The 21,692-nt window shown below is 45.8% G+C and overlaps 1 protein-coding gene across 1 annotated transcript; it reads right to left on the reverse strand.

Annotated features, from left to right (window-relative positions):
* Positions 1 to 2,960: 2,960 nt before the first annotated feature.
* Positions 2,961 to 11,750, reverse strand: LOC121833934. The gene is made up of 3 exons (XM_042287652.1): positions 11,458 to 11,750; positions 6,585 to 8,394; positions 2,961 to 3,190 (listed from the first exon to the last, which is right to left on the reverse strand). The coding sequence occupies exons 2-3, from the start codon at positions 7,294 to 7,296 to the stop codon at positions 2,961 to 2,963; spliced, it is 942 nt and encodes a 313-aa protein (XP_042143586.1). The 5' UTR covers positions 7,297 to 8,394; positions 11,458 to 11,750.
* Between the last annotated feature and the right edge of the window lie 9,942 nt (positions 11,751 to 21,692).

Raw genomic sequence — 21,692 nt, forward strand, 5'->3', positions numbered from 1 at the left:
AAGACTGTGGACTGTGGTAAAAAAAAACGTGAAAGCCTGTAACGCCGAATTAGAGCGCAGCTCTTGAGGAGGAGGGAAGGGTACTGGGGGGGTCAAGTGACCTTGGGGGGGGGGGTCACGTGACGATGCCGATGACGTCATCAGTAACGATGACGATGCGGATACCGATGACGTCATCAGTGACGTCACTGATGACGTCACTGTGATGATGACGAGGCCAGTGACGTCACTGATGACGTCACTGTGATGATGACGAGGTCAGTGACGTCACTGATGACGTCATCAGTGATGATGACGATGCGGATGCCGGTGACGTCATCAGTGACGTCACCGGCACTGATGACGTGACCCTTCCGCTAGGGTCACGTGACTCCCCAAGGTCACGTGACCCCCAAGGTCACGTAACACCCAAAGTCACGTGGCTCCCCAAGTCATGCGACCCCCGGGGTCACGTGACCCCCGATGACGTCACTGATGACGTCACCGGCATCCGCATCATCAGCGTCATCATCACTGATGGTGTCATCAATGACGTCACTGATGACGTCATCGGGGGTCACATGACTTGGGGAGCCACGTGACTTTGGGTGTCGCGTGACCCTGGGTGTCACGTGACCTTGGGGAGTCACGTGACCTTGGGGGTCAGGTGACCTTGGGACGACCTTGGTTACGCCGACGGCGCCGCCGCTCAAGCCGGGAACGGGCCCCTAAAAGCTGCGCTCTAAAAGGGGAAAAATGATAAGAGATAGAAAAAAAGGGACAGACAATGTCACAATTATATTCCACCTGTGTGCTAAATTACATTGGTCCGAGCTGAGCACATTATTAGTTTGTACCAATATCACCAATGACGAGTCACATTCGTCCACCCTCATGCTGTGCTGCTCTCTGCGTCAAAGACAAGTTACGTTCAAAAATTGGTTTCGGTTTCTATTTTCAACCTAAAAAGGTGCTAGAAAAAAAAAAGCGTTTTGCACTTTTGCAATGACAGCAGTTGTTGGCCTGGCACTTTGCACTTTGCAATGACAGCCTGACAGCAGTTGTTGGCCTGGCAACATGAATTTAAAAATGACGACACGCATGAGGAATGCTAATGGCGGTGATGGTCCCCAGAAAGAGAGCTCTTTCTTGCAGCAGTTCGGACGGCAGCGATGCTGAAGATCCCGAATTTGTCTTCAGAGTGAGTCTCACATTGCCTGTGAAGACAAGACGGCCTCAGACGACGACGAGAGTGACCATGAGAACGTGCTTCTGAAGACTTCAGATAAAGTAGGTCGACTCTTTTCACAAGAGGTAGAAAAAGTTTGCGGGGAAACGCATAGGAATACTGCCACTGAATGTCAATATGGTAGTGTTTATAATATTCCTTTGGCATCTGGGTTTTCATACATAGTTTAAACTGGATGTTATGTTAATGAGCAAATCATGGAGCACAAAAGGTGTGTTCTCCTGCAATCCCCAAATTCAGAAACTGTAGTACATTTACAAGTTTGCAACAGTTGTCATCCGAATTGGATGGCCACCACGGTGATAAGTCAAGCGAGATCAGTTCAAACACGTGGCAGAAGAAACTCTTAGTATTGGTTCTGCTGGTAATTGTGCAAGTGTCTCGTCGATGGTGATTCACAAGCAAGTACAAACTTTTTGACCAATGCAATTTTTTTTTGTCAGTTGCTTGACCTTGGCACGTATGGAAGCGTCGAGTGCATTTCTTTTGTTTGCTCTTGCTGACAGTCTGGGTGTGTGACTTGGTGTGAGGGTTCTTGGCGTTGACTGTGGTGTACCGTTATAAAAGGGTGTGGTTTTAGAATAAACGTTCAGCTGTGTTCGAGACGGTGTGTGTGTGTCATCCTTTTTTTCGTGTCCTTTTTCCTTCCGGTGTTTCAGTTTTTCGTCTGCAATTCACCAGCTTGCTTGTACTTTTACTCTCCTCTGAGTTATCGCTTTTTAAAATGCTGGCAATTGAATCTCACCTAGCCCGTTACGAACTATCCCGTGCACACAGGGCTGACTGACATGATTATGCTTCCTGTAGCAGACCCTCATGCTTGGGTTGCCAGTGGTCACTCCCTCTTGGCTCACAAAACAATGAAGCAGTGATTATAGGCACTTAAGCGCGAAACACATGTACGACGAAACCGTCCGATCCGACGTCCGACCGCGCAATACGACGGTCAGAGGCGAGGGTTTTCAACGCTCTCCGATGCTACGAAAACCCTCGCCTCCGACCGTAGTATTGCGCGGTCGGACGTCGGATGTGTTTCGCGCTTTATTAGCAAGAAAACCATTATATCCTAAAGCATATAAGTCGCATACTAAAATAATTTGGTATGTCGCGGGAACTGCAACTTTCACATTCCCGTGCAGCAGTATGCAAAATAAAAAATAAGCATGTAACAGGCAACTTGAGGTATTATGGTTACACATTAACTTAGAGGTAACCTGTCTGCATAAATTTGAAATTAAATTGGCAAGCTCTGGCCTTTAAAACACTTTTCCAATTAAGACCAGCTGATAACATAAGCCACCTGTTGCAGAATGGCGAGCTCGAGTACCTCTTGACATTCTCCAAAGCGGAAAAAGCTGCACATTCTCGTGCAGTAATACTATCTAAAAAAAAAGTGCCGGTTTCAGCGAGAGGCACGCTTATAAACGAGCATTTCGAGGCACTATGGTTGCCCGTTAATTTAGAGACAACCGTTCCGTATCAACTGAAATAAAATTGCCAATCCCTGGTTGTTAAAAAAGCGTTACGATTAAGGTCAGCATATAATGCCTCGCCTAACGTAACCTGTTGGAGGATGGTAAGAGATGCCCCTCTTGCCTTTAGCTCGAGCGTCTCGTGACATTCTCCAAAGTGGAAAGAAATCCAAGCTGTCCAACACGCCATTCCTTTTTGCAAGAAGAATACTGCCCCTTTTTTGTAGTCCAATTGTCACGACTAGTGATTTGCAAAGTAGTCATACTCCTTGAGGGCCAGCAAAGACATGCTCGGAACATTCACATGGAGCTGAGCGGATGCTGCTCCTTCCGTAGGAACTCGCCTGGCTACAAGGCCCTACATGATGTGCTGCTGCTCCAAGCTGGTTGGAGGTTTGCCATGCATGGGACCAGAACCAGGGCGTTTTTTTGGGGGGAAAGTACCGTGGTTGTTTTTTCATCTTTTTGTTCTGAGGGATTACCCTAGGTTTTGGAACTTGCCGAGTGCCTGAACCTACACCATCTAAACATTCTTAATGATGGCTGCCCAACGTACCTACTTGGCACTACGTATAGCAGTTGCCTCGACCTTACTTTCGTTTCTCGTGAACTGCTTCCTTACACTACCTGGTTCTCAGATATTGAAACCCGCGGAAGTGATCATATTCCAACCTACACCACCATAAAAGAATTGTCAAGACGAAATGTTCGCCACGTTATTCATCGCACAAACTGGCAGAACTATCAAGCGTCGATGGAGGACTTCTGTACGTCTTCTACCAGTTTGCATGAATTCGGCACTGCCATTGTCGCTGCAACACAAGCTGCGACAAGAAGCTACAGCGTTCCCACAACCCGAACTGCAATCGACGGGGATTATGAGCATCTGCGAGCTGTCCGTCGCCGTGCGGAAAGGCGATACAGGAGGACCAAAGACAGGAAGGATCTCCGTGAATCTTGCAGAACTCAGAAAAAGATAAGTCGACGCTTCCAAAAACTTGGAACTGCCAAATGGAGAACGAAGTGTTCAAAATTTGATCCCAGAAAACCACTTACAGGGATTTGGCGAATTGCACGAGGTCAACGAGCAGTCCAACAACGATATCCTTTCCGCGTCTTATCTCTGCACCTGAATGTATCTGAAATCGAAGCTGCCGAAACTTTCTGCCGCTACCTAACCCAAAATCAAGCAGCCTCTAACATAACTAATCCTTCTCCACAAGGGCGTGTACCATCATCATCCGACGAGAGAATGAACCTGCCCTTTACGCATGAAGAGCTCCGGGCAGCCCTGGCAACGGCAAAGCGGGCTTCGACCCCAGGACCTGATGAAATCACGTACAGTGCACTTGGAAATCTTGGCTCTCGAAGCCGAAAGCAACTCCTTGATTTTTTCAATCTTTCGTGGGAGACGGGCCAGATACCCTCAACATGGAAGACAACACGTATCGTACCCATTCTCAAGCCTGGAAAGTCACCATACGATATTGCGTCTTACAGGCCAATAGCACTATCTAGTTGCATGGGAAAAATAATGGAAAGAATGTTGAATTTTCGCCTAGAATGGTACTTAGAGAATAACAATTATTATCCAGAAATAATGTCTGGTTTCCGACGCGGTGGAAGTTCTATAGATGGTGTTATCGATCTGGTATCATTTGTAGAGCAACAGAGGACACGGCGACGTCTCACCACAGCTGTATTTCTTGACATCAAAGGCGCATATGACAACGTGACTCATGAGGCTGTCCTACATGCCTTAGAAGATCTTGGTATTGGGGGGCGCATGTACTCCTGGTTGGAGAGTTACTTGACGAGGAGAAATATTTACATATCTACCTGCGATGGAAACACTACATCACATGTCATAACAAGAGGGGTACCACAGGGCGGTGTACTAAGCCCAATTTTATTCAATACAGTCTTGATTAATCTTGCTGAAGAACTGCCATCGACAGTACACGTATCACTTTATGCTGATGATATCTGTATCTGGGCGTCTGGTGTAACACGACCTCAGATACGGCCAAGACTCCAATGTGCTCTGAAGACAATACATCAATATCTAAGAAAGCGTGGACTCGAGATCTCCGTCTCAAAGTCCGCTGCTATGACATTCTCTCGCAAGCATATGGAGAGATATCCCGTTGTCATCGGCGGAGAAACAGTCCCCAGCGTTCGGCAGCATAATTATCTCGGATTCACTCTGGACAGAGGTCTTACGTGGACGCCTCATGTTTCACGACTCAAGATGAAATTGACGTCCATAATACATCTTATGCGATTTATCAGTGGTACAACATGGGGCGCCACCGTAGGCTGCCTACAGAGACTGTTTGAGGCCTTCTTTCTTGGACTTCTGAGATACCACTTACCTATTCTGAACAACACCTGTGCGAGCAATATACGAACTATCCAGTGCATTGAAGCCCAAGCGCTACGCGCCTGCTTAGGGCTTCCACGGTGTGCTTCAACGTCCGGGACAATTGCGGAGGCTCGAAGGTATCCCATTGAAGCATATATGATACAAGAAACTATCCGATTACATTTAAGACACCTTACAAGACATCCGAACCACCATCTGGCCACGTTACCTTCAGAGAGACCAGAGTCTGCCTTCTCCAAAGCGATAACGAAACACAATATTGTTCCAAGTGACCTATTTCCTGTACAGAGGGAAGGAATACCACCATGAACCTTTCTGAAGCCGAGAATAATGTTATACGTAAAAGGTATACATAAGAAGACGTCAATTCCATCTCCAGTTCTCAAACAACTGACATTAGGAGTCATCAATGAAGCATACGGCTTGTCGACACATATATACACCGATGGGTCGTCCTCTGAAACACTGTCTGGAATTGGAGTTGTCATACCTGCCCACAACCATACCGTCAAGATGAAGATAAGGCATCGAACGACATCAACGGCTTCCGAATTAGCTGCCATACGAGAAGCGATACGGTACATTATGTCTCGATCACCGCAACCATGGACAATCTTCAGTGACTCAAAGTCAGCATTACAAATAATACAGACTTTCATGAAACGCAATGCGTACGACCAACTGGCATATCAGGTATCCGCTTTCTGCCATCAAGCCCTCGTAAAGGGCCACCAGATTTCTATTCAGTGGATACCAGGCCACTGTGGCATCCCGGGAAATAATGCAGCAGACAGAGCCGCCAAGTCAACGATCAGTGCCGATTCAATTCTGATACCTTACTCCAAAAGTGACAGCAACTCTAAAGTTCAAGCCTTGGCCAAGACAATTTCATTAGGACACTGGATGAACGTAAAAACACACGACCGGAGATTATACTCTCTAGACCCCCAACAAACCTTTCGCGTTCCATCCGGAGTTTCAAGACGACTGGAAACAACCCTGCACCGACTGCGACTAGGTGTAGCATATACACCGCAGTTCCTCTGTCGAATAGGACAGAACATCTGCGAGGATTGCACCAGCTGTGACGTGGAGGGGTCAATTGAGCATATCTTATGCCAATGTGTTGAGTACGAGGAGGAACGCCAAACGCTTCAAGAAACATTACAAAAAATAGATTCGCGTCCGTTTAGCGCTTTCAAAGTGCTTGGCAGCTGGGACACAACCGAACAGTCTATGAAGGCCACCGAGGCTCTAATACGATTTCTGAGAGACATAGGACTTTCGCACAGACTCTAAATGACTGAGAACTTTATATGAGACTGCTTACATAATTCACTAGATCATAATCATCTTCATTGACAATTTTCACCTCATATTCCTACCCCACTGCTATGTCTTTCCTTCCCCCTCTCCCTATCCCCGGTGCAGAGTAGCAAACTAGAACTGACGTTCGGGTTAAAATCTCTGCCTTTCCTTCATAAAGCACTACTACTACTTGGAGAAGTCTCATCTGGAACAGAGTCAAGTACTTCCTGGGCCTTGGTACGGTATTTCAACACCGGGGAGCTTGTCAATTTCTTCCTGGAGAGGGACTTGTTCAGTCCACTTATTGTTAAACATATGTTGACCTCTGAACTTGGTTGAGTCTTCTCCATCCCTACCTCAATACCCTGCCGAATGTCATCCAAGAGGGACTGTGGCTCATCATCTAACGTAAAGCCTGTTGCTTCACGTGTTGTTGATGGCATTTCTACACCTGGCTCAGTGTCGGCCTCCTCCACGGTCGTCCCATGAAGCCCCAGGTAAGCTACTGCGTGAATATGCTTGCACATCGATGATGAAATCAGGCTGTCATTGCAAGTGCACTTGTAACTGTTGATTAAGATGTCACAGTCCCTGCAACGAAGCACGCAACTCTGGTGGGGGTCGCCCTTCTCAACATGGTAGCTTCTCTCTGTCTGGGACTGAGACTTTACAAGCCAGCCATTGCCATTTTGCAGCTGTTCTACATCTGATGCTGGAATTTTCATCCCCTCCTGGTGCCTCCGAAAAAGGGCTGCATCATGCCGATTCGTTTTTCCTTTTACGAGCGACTTGGGACGCTTGTAGAGCCGGTCACGGCTCAGTTCGAAGAGGATCATCAACAGCTTGTCGAGCCTCTGGTTGTGAGTTCCATGCATGTAGCGTGACTTCAGGTCCTTGTACATTGCCTCCAAAAGGTTCGTAGTATTAAAAGGAATGCCCTTTCTGAAGCAGAGCACCCACTGTTAGGCTCTGCCACCGTGGTAGTGCCCGAAGTACTGAAGAAACTCGTGTACTTGTTGAATTAGTTTTGGATCAGTCTCTTCACTTAGTTTCTGACACGGGAAGCCTGTCGGAGCTCGTTGGAATTGACCCTCATCTTTGCAATTTCTCAGCGCCCACAACTCGTCGCAAAGACGGTCACGGTTTTGCTTATATCTTGGACTGACTGCAACTTCAGAGCCCAGTTGTGGCTTACATGCCACGAGCAGAGCATCCAATGTTGGGCACAGCCCATCACTTCCTCCCATGCATTACCTTTATGGCCTTAAGGAGTGTTTCATAGCCTTGGTGCCTAGTTACTTTGAGATCAAATATGTGCATGGCATGCCTGACTGATCTTCTGCAGCTGTCATGAGTGTTCAGTTGCAGAATGTGGCCATTTATATTATGAGTGTAGTCAATGCACAGAAACTTGGGGCCAAGCTTTGTGAGACGTTCTTTCTAAAGGAACAGTCATCAGGGCAAGCTCAAAGCTCTCTTTTTGTTTTCCTTCCTCCATGTCAGTACAGGACTGAAGAATCTGACTTTGTTCAGTGCCGTAGGTCTTTCGTCAGAATTTCATGCTTGACGGAGATGTTGCCAATGTCTTTTATTGAGAGTAAATGTAGCCTGCCCATCTCACTGCCAGCAGAAGAATGTGCGTCTACCAGATCTTTAAGGGCGGGGATGCCTTGCTTTAGTTTATCAGCTAAAGCCTCCTCCTCAGTCGTAAAGAGGCGCTGGTGCTTCAGTTCCTTCGGGTGGCCGTAGTGTTCTGCCTGGTACTCTACTGTCACCTTGCCATCTTTCTCTGTAGCTTGAATTGTGGCTAAGCATTGCACATTAGTCTTACAAGTGCCCTGGGTTCTCAGTTTTCATTTACCTCTTGCTCTGAAATGATCCAGAGCGGTGGCAGTAGTAATACCTTTTCAGGACACCCTCATCTCGTCCCTTGGGTCCGTCGTGGAGAATGAAGCGAATGTGCTCTCTGCCATCCTTAGCCCCCCTCCAGTCACTGAATTCTGGCAGGCAGAGAAGAAAGAAAGCTTAAAATGAAATGGCCTGAATTAAGAGTGGTATATCAGTCACATCATATACTCCACTGCTTCAAAACATCTTCATGTTTGTTTCACTAAATGTACATCCCAATCAGACTTTTAGCTGTAGCATGCAGTCCATGGTTTTTTCGTGCTCCCAATGCCCACATAGTAGGTGCACTCCAAAACACTATGGTCTGCAAGAACAGGTTCACTGCCCCCCACATATGTGGTGTTTGCAAGTGCACCTGCTATGTGAGTGACGGGAGGACAAAAAAAAAACACAAACTAAAATATGTTTTGCATATTCATAAGTTCAATGCAAGTGCGCACTACAACGGAGAGGGAGCACAAGTTTCTTTTGCTCCGTGTCGACCGCGCATCTTTCACAGAACATTTTAAATCTATGGTTAACCAAACACTAAGAATTTTATTCGCGAATTGATTTATCCGAGAGCTTACTATTTGATTTGTATTCCGATATTAAAGTATTCATACACCCCTAGAAAAGAGTCAAGTCTCATTATAGTGGCAGTCACAAGAGCAGCTGAAAAACCCCAGTGTGTTGGTACCATGTAAACTGTAGACGTGAGATATATGCTTACCGTAAAATTCTGAGAGATGCCCGAGCCTCGAAAGGTAAGCCACCCCAGTTTTTGGCTTCATTTGCTTTTTTTTCTTTTAGTTAGCTATTGGGGATATAATGTGTCTAGTTATTGTGTCGAGTTAGCTATGGCAAGATATAATGAACAATTGCTGACTGGCAAGTAGAGCCATTATTGCTTCACACTGCAAGTGAGCCCACTTTTTAATTTGAGCCATTTTTTTCTGATTTTAGGTGGGCTATCTCTCGGGATATTAGGGTAACACTGTGACCCCTCTACTTCACTCCCCAGGTAGCCATACTCCCATCATACATACCAGTGGCAACGGCCAAAGCCGCAACAATCAGGTGTGCCAGGTTTGTGCTTAAGCTTATGTGCTTAAGGTTATGTGCTTAAGCTTACACTGAGCAGCCGAGCAGATAGAGCTCTGCTGCTCGTGCGCATGAACTCGTGCCTTGCGCCCGTGGCTAGAACGTACCCGGCTCTGAGCCGATCGCCAAATTAAACCTCTTCTACCTTGCTATCGTGTCACCTTTCCTGGCGCAACTTGCAACACGACTTGCAACATGGCGTCAGAAGTGGGATGCGGAAGTTGTTGACAGCGAAGATGCTCAAGAGCCACGTACAGAATCTGAAGGCAATCTTCATTCACACACGAGAAGTGGCCGATGCGTCAAAGCTCCCCAGAGACTTTGACTCTTCTGTATGGGAGAGATGTTGGCTACACTGAGCAGCCGAGCAGATAGAGCTCCGCGGCTAGATCGTACCTGGCTCTGAGCCGATCGCCATATTAAACCTCTTGTTCTACCTTGCTATAGTGTCACCGTTCCCTGGTGCAACTTGCAACATGACTTGCAACACTATCCACAAGCTTTAGCGTCAGTGCACGAGAACAAGTGTTGGCTCGAGGAATAAAAATTGACATTCTATTTTGTCTTAAAAAGGGCTCGGACATTCATTCAACTCTTTCTCGACCTAACGTAACGAGGAAGTATGTCACCGCACAAACAATTCAGTGCTAAATGAATTGCATGTGGTAAAATACTCCTTCAGGATGTTATAAGGTATATACACTGGAAGTATGGCTATTCCCATGCACAGGTGTGCTTTAGGAGGCGATCCTGTTGATGTCCTGATGTGAAAGTCATGCTTGTAAAGTAACATGGCTTAAAGAAAGCTGAAGTGGTTCCTAAAATATAGTTGGAGGTCAATTCTTGCCTGGTTTTACCCCATGAATCCAAATAAGACAATTATTTGGTGCAAAATTGTTGGCAAACGCAAGATAGCCATGTTTCACATTCACCGTTTATGACGTCAAATATGGGTTTCCGGCTACACAGCGCATGCCACTCCATAAAGGATCCCTTTCATTTCATCGAAACTCGCTTCGTAAAATTATGTTTCGTGGACAACTTTTCATGGACACACGTTTCGTCAACACAATCGTTTAATTGATGCTTGTTATGCGAATTGCATGCTGTAGGGACATTTCGTCTTGCGTGTATCACTGGGGTATGTATTAACCCACACACAAGCCAGCCTGCCTGCCTGCCTGCCTGCCTGCCTGCCTGCCTGCGTTCACGCCGCTTCGCGGCGGCTCATTACAAAAATGTTAACCCACCTTACCGACACTGCATGGGACTGTCGCAGTGACAGTCTCATGCAGCTTATTACCGAAAAAAGGGTAATCTGAGCTGTCGATGAACCGTCATGCAATGAACTGATTGCCACTTCTCCAGGAGTACTCTGAGTTGCATAGCTTTGATCAGTGCAATTGGTGCGCAAGCTTTTTGAGGACCGTGCACCTGCAGAACAAAAGAGCTCTGTAACTACCACTTTGAAAGCACTTTTCAGAGGGGAACGAAAGAATAAACTCGTACCGCACAGCAAGTTTTAAGCATCTCGAAAACAATTTGCACGAAAGACGAGAGAGGGACAGGACAAGTGGCACTATCGAAAATAATGTGGCACTCGAGATTCAAAGAAAGGCAGTGTTGCATTTTGATGCTCTAGAAAGATTAACAACCCTCTAGAAGAGAAAAGGAAAGAAGAAAAAAAATTAACAAACCGACTTTCTTCTCGTACTTCTCTTAGCACGCATTAAACAGTCAGTCGATACTAGATGGTAACGCTTGTTGCCATTTCTGTTCTTATCCTCTTCTTTTGCATTGTTTTCAACATATGCTGGGATTTCACGTGGCACCTCGTGCTATTAGAGGAACGAGTGTATTTTATCCCTCTGTGCAATCGCAATAGTCACCATTGGTGCGGATGCAAATTTGTGGTAATGAATTGTCGTCTCTTTTCAGATTTTTTAGTCTTTAAACGAGAGCTTGAATTATATCTTTTCTGCTCTAGGCCCACACCGTATTTTGTAACTGGTAGGCATTGTTATTGATTTTTCTTCTGTAGAAAAGGTAGAAAACTAAGTGAGCGCACTTACCTTTCAACAAATTGAACTTTAACTTGTCACGCCTCGCGACGATCCCGTGTTTCGCTTCAAAGTGGCGCAGCAAGCTGTTGGACACAGATCGCATGCAAGGCGGCAGCGGACAGTGTGATCCAGCTCGTGTCAGCGTCCCCGTGAACCTCCTTTAGGTGCCTCTTTAAGTTGTAGATTTTCTTGAAGCACATGTCAGAAATCATGCACTTGTACTTATCTGGGTCGGCGTTATGCCGCTAGCATGCACAAAAGCTACGGAGCAACCAGCAACCACATCCGAAGTTCAAACTGAGAACCGTTGAAACGGTTGAAAACAGCGAGGCGCCAGTGTGCGAGTCATACATGACGCTATCATCATCATCACCACTACGCGAACGGATTCCCTACGAGCGGTTTTCCCTACGCTGGCGTTGTCCCCAGATCTAGGCACGGGCAGATCTCTGGATAGGCGCTCGCGTCAGCGGCCCTGTTTTCGGACTCGGGCGGAAGGCCGCCCACAGTTGCCTGCCTTGGCAACCGGAAGAGAGGTCGCGAGGCGGCGGGCGCGAGACGCTCACTTCCTCGTAGCCCTCCCCGTCCTCCCATGCTTGGACGGGCCCGCTTGCTCGTTCTGGCGTGACGACGGCCCGACGCGTCGCCCAGGGGCCGAGATCCTCTTGATCGGACAGGATGGCGGACGTGAGCGTATCGTTGCGATGCGACAGAAGCGCGAAAAACAAATTCGTCGTTTCGTTGTTTAGGCAGCGAGAGTTTAGTTGCCGGAGTATGGCGACGTTGATACCCACCGTGTGAGAAATTTAGCCAGTGCAGTACGACCGCTAGCCTGGGGTCCATAATGTGCACCACGCAGTAGTGATGCGCGACCGCACGCCAGTACGATGCTCAGCCAGATCAAGCTTGTGCGAGTTGGTGATTGACATTAGCAGCAACAGAGCCAAAAAAAAAAAAAAAAAAAGATGACACAGAGAAGGAGAAACAGCGGCCTGGTTTGTCCATCTGTGTGGCCTGCATTTGTGTCGTATTTTTTTTTCTGCGTTGTTTGTGTTGATATGAAAGCGTCTTGCTTTGATGCGAGGAGTACCGTGCAACGAATACGTCAAGCGGGTACGCTCAAAGTTTTTCTTTATTTTTCCTTTTTGCGCATGGGAGACAAAATGTTAATAATAAAAAATTAATTTTATTTAGCAATATGTGTGTATTTCTTTATTTTTTTCGGAGTCGCAAATAATTGGTTTTGTTCTTATCAAACCTAAGATGTAACTAACATTTACTGTGCAATACAAAGCAATTATACTTTGGAGTATAACAATTACAACAATTCGAATGATGTGTTTTTATTTTTATAACCGTGAATTGTTGTAGTCGGGGACATCTTTCACTGCGAATCCACTCACATCGTGTTTTAGAGCGCAGCTCTTAGGGGCCCGTTCCCGGCTTGAGCGGCGTCGCCGTCGGCGTAACCAAGGTCATCCCAAGGTCACGTGACCCCCAAGGTCACGTGACCCCTCCAGGTCACGTGGCCCCTCCCAAGGTCATCTCAAGGTCACGTGACCCCACGTGACTCCCAAGGTCACGTGACCCCTCCCAAGGTCATCTCAAGGTCACGTGACCCCGACCCCACGTGACCCTTTGAAGGTCACGTGACCCCCAAGTCACGTGACCCCTCTGAGGTCACGTGACCCCCGAGGTCACGTGGTCTCCTCCCCAAGGTCACGTGACCCCTCCCAAGGTCATCTCAAGGTCACGTGACCCCAAGGTGGCCCCCACGTGACCCCCAGGTCACGTGACCCCTCTGAGGTCACGTGACCCCTCTGAGGTCACGTGACCCCCCTCCCAGAAGTCACGTGACTTCCCCCCCGAGGTCACGTGACCGCCCCCCCGGAGCATATTAAAGCATGAGGGGAGGAGGAGGGGTCTACCCTCCCCTCAGTACCCTTCACTCCTCCTCCTCAAGAGCTGCGCTCCAATTCGGCGTTACAGGGATTTGTAAACGGCTTTCACTTTTTTTCTTTCTCGCCCAATTTTTTTTTTTTTTGCGGGCCATGAAGCGTTTGATTGGGTCCGAGCCTACGGCTAACGCTGACGCAGCGCTCGTTTTCGATACCGAGCTGAGCCGAGTTTGCCCTCGCGTCCAACACGTAATCAGGCCTCGTGCCCAAACAATGGCGGACCCGGCTAATTGGCTAAGCAGCTTCCAGATGGCGCCCGCGTTTGAAAAGGGTCAGAGCCGTTTATACTGAGAGAGTTTGGTTAGTGGGCGGAGCTTGTTGTCCTCTAGAACCAGCGGATTTCGCGATAACGCAAAATTGCGTTACTTCTTTGTCTCATTTATTCCCGAGAAATCTCATGGAGTTCCTACGAGTCAGAGCCACAAAAATAGCGGACGGAAGTAGTCATGCCCCCGGTTGTCAGACTACGCTGCTGTGGTTGCCAAGCTGTCAACATCTCCTTAGGAAGGCCAAGCTCTCTCAGTATAAACGACTCTGAAAAGGGTTAGGGTGCCTACGGTGTTCGTCTGCCTCAGGGTGTGAAGACATCTTTTGTTGCACTAAGTGGGCCAGCGCGTGACGCGCTGGTGCACTAAGCGCGAGGAATTTGTGCGGTAAAACGGTGCCTAAAGCACTAGCCAGGGTTATACGCGCGCTCGAGACGAGACGCACCCATTTGCGTGTACTTCGAAATAACTAAAAAAGAAGACAATGGGGCGGAAAATGGTGTAGATGTCACCACTCGAGCAAAAGCACGTGTTTGTATACGAACGCCTTCGTAGAAACGCGCGCTTTTGCTCGAGGTCATAATCGCTGACAGGTTAAGGGGGAAGCCCCTCCCAACCCTTTCCGCTTTAGATTTGGCTTTCCCAGAGCGGACGCCTCCTTTCCAACGTTCGCTTTGGTAAAATGGGAAAGGGTGGGAGGCCTGAACTCTTATCCTGTCACAATGGAGGTACGAAGCTTCTTGAGTCGACAAGGGGTGAAGCCAGAAGTGAGGAGGAACATGTGCCCAACGATGATCTAAACCGATAGACCCCCGAAAGTGACCAAATCAGATATTGGCGCCAAGTCAGATCTCCTTTTCGTCCAATAGCGTCTCTCGGTTTCGGTCATTCGATTGGGGACGTGTCCCTCGACACTTCTGGTTTCATCTCTGGTGGCCTCGTGTCGCCTCCAGAAGCTTTCCTACCTTCATGCCAGGAACAAGACAGACGGACAGGGCGGAGGGTCAAGATTTTTGCGTTGTTTGCACCTTCTTGTGTATTGCTTCGTAATTATCCGGCCTCCACCACGGGCCCACGAGGGGTTCGCCTGAAAAGTAATTCTGTTGCAAGTACGTTGAGACGGCAGGAGGTTAGTGTGAGCCCCAGAGAACGTCTGGTGTCCCTGCCGTCGATGAGAAACTTAGCCAGCGCAGTGTACGGCCACTTGCCCTGATGTCTTCAACATGCATCAATTAGTCGCGTTTATACGACAACACGCCGGTATTATGCCCGACCAGATCGAAATGGCAAAGGGTAGAGACTGCAGGCCAGGATCCCCGTGTTCCGCAGCGAAAAGCTTTTGCTCCACGTGCTCCGAGCACACTCAACAACCGATTTGGCTGGCCTGCCTTTTCGCGGTAGGGTCGTAGTGGATGGGATAATTCACCGCTATATACATCGGGGAATTCTTTCACCACGGATTGAAATACAGCGGAAACTAGAGACACGGGAGCAGACAATAGGCCAAGGACTCAGAATGTGCTCATCCCAGCCAGTTTTCGATCCGTTTATGGCACGTCAGCAGCAACACATTTGGTATTTTTTGTTTTTAGTAAGAGGGCGAGAGTATCGTGCCGGAAGGCCATAAACTAGACGATACATTCATGTAACTGCAAGCAATGTTTACGCAGTAATTGTATACAATTATATTTTTTACCCTTCGGTAAAGTTGCGAGGACAGATAGCGAAAAAAAAAATCTTCTCGTGGACACGTGGGACAAAGAGTAAGGAGTTTTCTTAGATCGTTGGAATAGCTTCAATAAACATACTCGGTACGTCGGATGCATCTGTGTGCGTGTATCTCATCGGGTGTCTTTATCAGGGCGCAAAAACGATATACTCAAACTTTCCAATCTCGGATACGGCGTCGCACAGGAACACCAGGCACTGTGGTCGTCCCCCTTTCCCAACGACAATGGTGATAATATCCGACGTGAAACTCCGTTTATTAACAAAAGAAGGTGGTGCCATCTGGTCGCCCGCTACTGAAGCTATGGCCGAAAAGCTCTGTAATAAATGAAAGCGTGAATTCATGTCGAAGCTCCAGGTTTGACTGGTTTGTTGAATCTTCAAACGTTTAGCGAAGTACGACGAAGTTTAAATTTTTGTACCGTCTTCTACAAAAAAAGAAAAAGAAAACTTAATTGTTTAAAAGTATAGGGTTTGTTTTAAAAATGGCCTTTTATAGGTTTTATGTATTAATTATCGATGTTTACATAATATAACCGCAAACAGAGGGGCTCGTCAAACTGCTGACTCACTCCCCCGCCAGGCGATGCCAGGTCGCTTTTAACTTACACGAATGCGCATGATAGTCACTACTCCGCTAGTCGAACTTCGGGTTTAAAGTTCAAAAAAGCCAATCCCGGTCGAACTCGAACCTCGGCAGTTCCACGACATCGGTAGATACCATAACGGACCTCTCTTTTTCTCTTCCTCGCCATCTTCATGCTACCAGTCAGGTAGCGACTTGCCACTATGGAGAAAGTGGCAAGTCGATACAAGTCAATCCAACGTACCATGGTGCTTCGCTGGACCCACGGAATAAGGAAAGGCGGAAGCGAAGAGACGTTGACATATCGCTGGGGGTCGGTTTTTACGCACTTCTTACGTGAAGTTCCCCCATACCAATTTATAATGGATATTTTTGCCGACGACTTGCGTACACTAAGGTGGGATCCTTTGGACGAGGGGCGATTGCAAACTGCTTACGTGCGCTCGTACAACCATTAGAATTTGAAACATTGAAGTTTTAGCAAATCGTGTTTTCAGGCCACGCTCTCTGCAGCGGGAGCTGGCGCTGCCACTTCGACGCATGCTCTGAAGCGCGCGCCCATAGCGGTAGCGGGCCTTTGAAAACGATTACTGAAACTCCCTAATAGAGATTTTTAGCCAGTCTTGGGTAGTAACGCGTTACTAGTAACGCATTACTGTAATTTCGTTACTTTTTTGGTAACTTGTAACAGTAACGAGTTACTTTTTTAAAATGTAACTTGTAACTGTAGTCCTATTACGTTTTTCTGAAGTAACGTTGAAAGTAACGACGTTACTTTTGTCGTTACTTTCCAGTGTTTTATGAATAATATATCACTGATCGAGTACAATTTAGATTTTGCTTGCACCTTTCAAATCGTCCATTCCGACATTTCGAGTGTCAAGTTGGCCCCTTGCACAAACTTGTGCATACGTTCTTTCTCACGAGTCACGACCCGAATATAGCCACGTGTAGATATCATGAAAAAAATCTAGTTATCTTTACGCACGCGCTTGTACTTTGTGACTGAACACTTACATCTTAGTGTCTTTGAAACAATTTCTATTTTTTTTGTGGTTTTTATTTTTTCTGCGAAAACGCTTTTTAATCGGGTGAATCAACCGTGAAACAACAATACACGCGGAGGGCACTGCGCATGTTTCGTATTTTGATTTGCGCCACTACTCTTGGCGTGGAAATTTTCAAACACTAATTTCGAGAAGCAACTTCTGCTAACTTACGATATGAAGTAAAAAGCGTACTGTTTAATTTTATGCAATAAAACTTGGTGAGAGGCGTTTTCTTGATTTTCTATTTTTTGTGTTATAGAAAAGTAACTGAAAAGTAACTTCGTTTACTTTTTAAAAGAAACTGTAACTGTAACAAGTTACTCTTTTGTTGCGGTAACTGTAACGGTAACTTCGCTACTTTTTTCTGAAAGTAACTAACTGTAACGAATTACTTTTTAAAAGTAACTTACCCAAGACTGCTTTTAGCAAACCGTTACCGTGTTTCGCGTATCCGCACTACTGGAGCCTTTGAAGCACGCTTTTAAGCACGCGCCCCGCGGTATCACTGCGGGTGCGCGTTTAAAAGCATGCTTCAAAGGCTCTGGTTGTGCTGTACGCGGTGTCTGTTTGCTAAAAGTTCCTATTCGCAAAATCGGCACGCGTCCGATCGATATTGGCGGCACTTACATTAAGGAGGCAATTTAGTAGTGATGGAAATAACGCTGTCTAGGAATGAGAGAGCCTGATCAAAGACGTTTTTCTCACTGTCAGAAAACAAAAGAAAAGTTCAGAGGGGCGGTCACAAAAACGGGAGTCTATAAAATACTAATTTAATCAGTGATTGCATTTCCTATTCATCACACAAACCGTAATTAAAACACAACTTATGTGATAAATGGAAACTTGTAAAACTCAAGGGGACGAATATACGCTCGGTTATTTTTACAAATATTAGAAGTGTGCTTTCCCAACGAGAACAACTGCATTCATTGATTGAATCGGCAAATGCTGACATAGTGTTTCTAACGGGGACTTGGTTACGTCCAGAAATAAAAGTTATAGAAGTGTTCCCAAAAAACATGAATTTCGCATTGTTTACGTGTCACAGAGACAAAACAAGGGGCGGTGGCGTTCTTATCGCCGCCAGAAACACAGTATCTAGTAATCGGGTAGCAGTACCGTCATCGTTGGAAATGATTTGGGTGATTGCGTGCATCATCACGATCTCATCAGGCTTTACTAGGAGTTTGCTATAGACCGCCAGATTATTCGCATGATTTTGTTACGGAACTTCATGACGCACTTTTTTTCTTTCCAAAAAGTTTCCGAGAGCTAGTATAACACTTGTTGGTGATTTCAATTATCCTCATATTGACTGGCTTTCTTTGTCGTCACAAACCTCACGTGCATTCATTGACATATGTTTAACCTTCAACTTAGTTCAAATGATAACTCAACCAACCAGGATCCTAGGTTCTTCTTGCAGCACCCTTGATCTATGCTTACCGTCTCATCCCAGCATCAAAAGCATCTCCTACCTTTCGGGGCTAAGAGATCACTTAGTAATACATTTTTCGCTGGAACTTCCTACATCCCGAAAATCTGCATACCATTCATACATCATGGATTATAACAAAGCAAACTATCAGGCAATAAACGAGGGCTTAGAATCGTTTTACTGTTTCTTTATGTCCACCTTTGATCAGAATTCAATTAACGAGAACTGGGGCCGCTTTAAAACGATGATGTCTTCACTCTGCAATTCCTACGTACTACCAGTAAGAATTCGATCAGATAACGTCAATCTATGGTTCACGAAAACAATTAGTCGTAGGAACAAGAAAAAAAACGACTATTTAAAAAAACAAAATCATCGCTTTCGAATAACAGCCTTTGGGATAAATATGCAAGTCATGCAAAGGTATATAAAAATGCCGTCGTGCAAGCAAATTTAAAGTTTTTTGAACATGACTTAAAAAAATATTCTTACAAACAACCCAAAAAATTTTGGGAAAATTATAAACCCGACACGTGCGAACGGATTGGCGTTCGTTGATGACGACGGCGTGAAATTTTAGGATGAAGAGGGCGCACAAAAGCTTAACATATGTTTTAATTCCGTATTCACACAAGAGGTTCTCGACACCACACCTAAACTAAACACGTTGGACCATGCGCCAATGAACCCAATCGATAGTTCATATCCTGGCATTGTGAAAGCAATTAAAAATTTAAAAGTTTCTTCTAGCACTGATGATGATTTCATAAACTCAAAGATTTTGAAAAATATAAAGCAAACAGTGGCTCATTACTTGTGCAAACTATTTAGCCAATCATTAAGTTCGGGGAGGCTACCGGATGTCTGGAAAGTAGGAAAAATACTGCCGATTCACAAAACGGGAGACCGGGACCAAAGAGCCAATATTTCTGCTAGGGTAGTCAATGTGTGTAAAATCAAATTCATCCGCACTTTATCCTTGTTTTTCACAAATTCCATGTTACCTCCTGCTATTGATGATTGAAATTCATTACCCAACGACATTGTACTAGAAATTAACACATCTAAGTTTTGTGAACTTGTCAGTGTATTTCAGATGAAATGAACGAGTTATTAATTTGTATAGTGATTTGTTAACTTATTGCCATTTAACATTTGAACCATGTTTTTTTTTTTTTTTTTTTTTTTTGTGAATCTTACGTTTGTGTTCAAACAAGTCTTTTAACTCACCCTCCCTTGTGTAATACCCGGACACGGGTCTTCAAGGTAAATAAATGAAATGAAATGAATAATGTGTGACGGCCATATTTAATTTGCAGGAATGCAGAGAGCATACATTTCTGTAGAGTTATGACGTGCTGGTTATACTATAGTTATTATAGCCAGCACTGTTTGGTCTAGACTATTTCTGTACAGTACCCTAGCGCTCAAGGCACTCGTTAATATAACGACACCAATCAACGACCGGGACGTTTGGCCCACTCGTAAACCGACCATCACCCTCGAGTAAGAAAAAAAAAAAGGGACGTGATGATCTGTCTGCCAAGTCAAAAGTCAAATTTGGGAGTTTCACGTGCCAAACCTTCGACGGGCATCTGGCACGCCCCAGCGGAGGACTGAGGATTACTTTCGGCCACCTGGGAATCTTTTGATGTGCGACCGAAAGCTCGGTTACACGGCTCATTCTACGCAATAAGCCTCCGTCATATTGCGGGCACCTCGGCCGGGATTCGAACCCGCCACCTGGACCTCTCTGAAACTCGCACTAGGAGTCGGCAAGCGAGAGCTTATTTTCTCAGACGTAATTCTTATCTTCATATATCTGCTATGGCCTTCCAGCATTAAAGTTTCATGATGCAAGCCTGTGCGCCCCTGATGCTTTCATGATACTGGTAACGCCTTCGCGCGGCGGATTCGTTATCACCAAGAGCGCAAAAACAAGACGGGAGACGATGCTCTCGTGCGAAGCGTGGCAGCACCATTTGGTTAATGTTCGCCGTCCACTGAATGTTCGGTAAGAAAAACTGAATATATCTGAAATGTTAAAGGATAACTGCGGTCGAAAACGAAGTCAAAATAAATGGCTCAAGTCGCATTAGTGCTCAAAATATGATCACAGCCGAAATATTACGTCGAAGTGAACCCGCACACTCCGCTAAAACCGATTTTCAAGATGCGACCAGCTGCTCTTTAGCGGGCGGCAAGCGGGTTAGTTTTTAGTCAAGCAACACTGCCGCAGCACCCTCGTGACGTCACGTCGCGGGCGCACGGCTGATGATCAGTGTGGCTAACCTTTTATCAGATAGTTTCGGTTTTGCCGTAGACGCCCGAAACCGAACTTTGAGCCGTGATATTTATAGAACTATACACAATTTCGAAAAAAAAAAAATATATATATATTATAGTTTTTAATTCAGGGACATTGCTTTAGGTGAAAACAGTTGTAATCCCAAATTCAAAAACACGGACCGGAGTTGCCCTTTAAAGCTCCTTCCGAGTTATTAAAAGCAAAGTTCCGTTCTGTACAGATTTCAGCGTGATCAGGCTCCTGGGAAGTTTGTGAAGTAATCTCGTAACATAAAAATTTAAGTAAATAAGTTGAAATTACAGTTGCAAGCGTGAAATTTTTGCTTCGGTAAAAACAAAACAAAACAAAAAAAAACAGTTATTGAGGTTTTTAGCCAACGAAGGACCTACAGGGTCCGAAACATTTCGTTCCTGATTCTACGATCTTCACCAAGGACCCGACCCGTCTAAGGGCAATACTGCTTCGGTATTATTACTCTCAAGTGCTTGTTAATTTCCTCCCAGGTTAGTTCATAGAAATCACACCTTGGCAAAAAAAGCTCCGATTGGACTCTCGCCACCTCAGCCCCAACTTTCTGTTTGGCGAGTCTAGTGCCCTTAGGGTGAAACGAAGTAGAAAGTATTTTATGGGCACTTTTAACGGAAATTCTGCTTCATACCTGGTGGGGGGAGAAAGGTTGTGAAAAAAGAAAAATTCCAAACTGTACGTTCGTGTCTTTTTTTTTATTTGTTTCTTTAAAGGGGTTATGACACGCCAAAAATAAAATATGAGATAACTATACTGCTAGAACCCATTGTATATTCTTATAATCCTCCTAAATTTGTAATGAAAATGGCGCGATAGTTTCGTGGATAAATCAATTTATATGCGGGCCCCTCGGAGGGGCGGATCCGAGCGGAGCGAGAGGCTTG

This window comes from Ixodes scapularis, unplaced genomic scaffold (assembly GCF_016920785.2).
Source record: "Ixodes scapularis isolate PalLabHiFi unplaced genomic scaffold, ASM1692078v2 ptg000080l_1__unscaffolded, whole genome shotgun sequence".
Classification (NCBI taxonomy): domain Eukaryota; kingdom Metazoa; phylum Arthropoda; class Arachnida; order Ixodida; family Ixodidae; genus Ixodes; species Ixodes scapularis.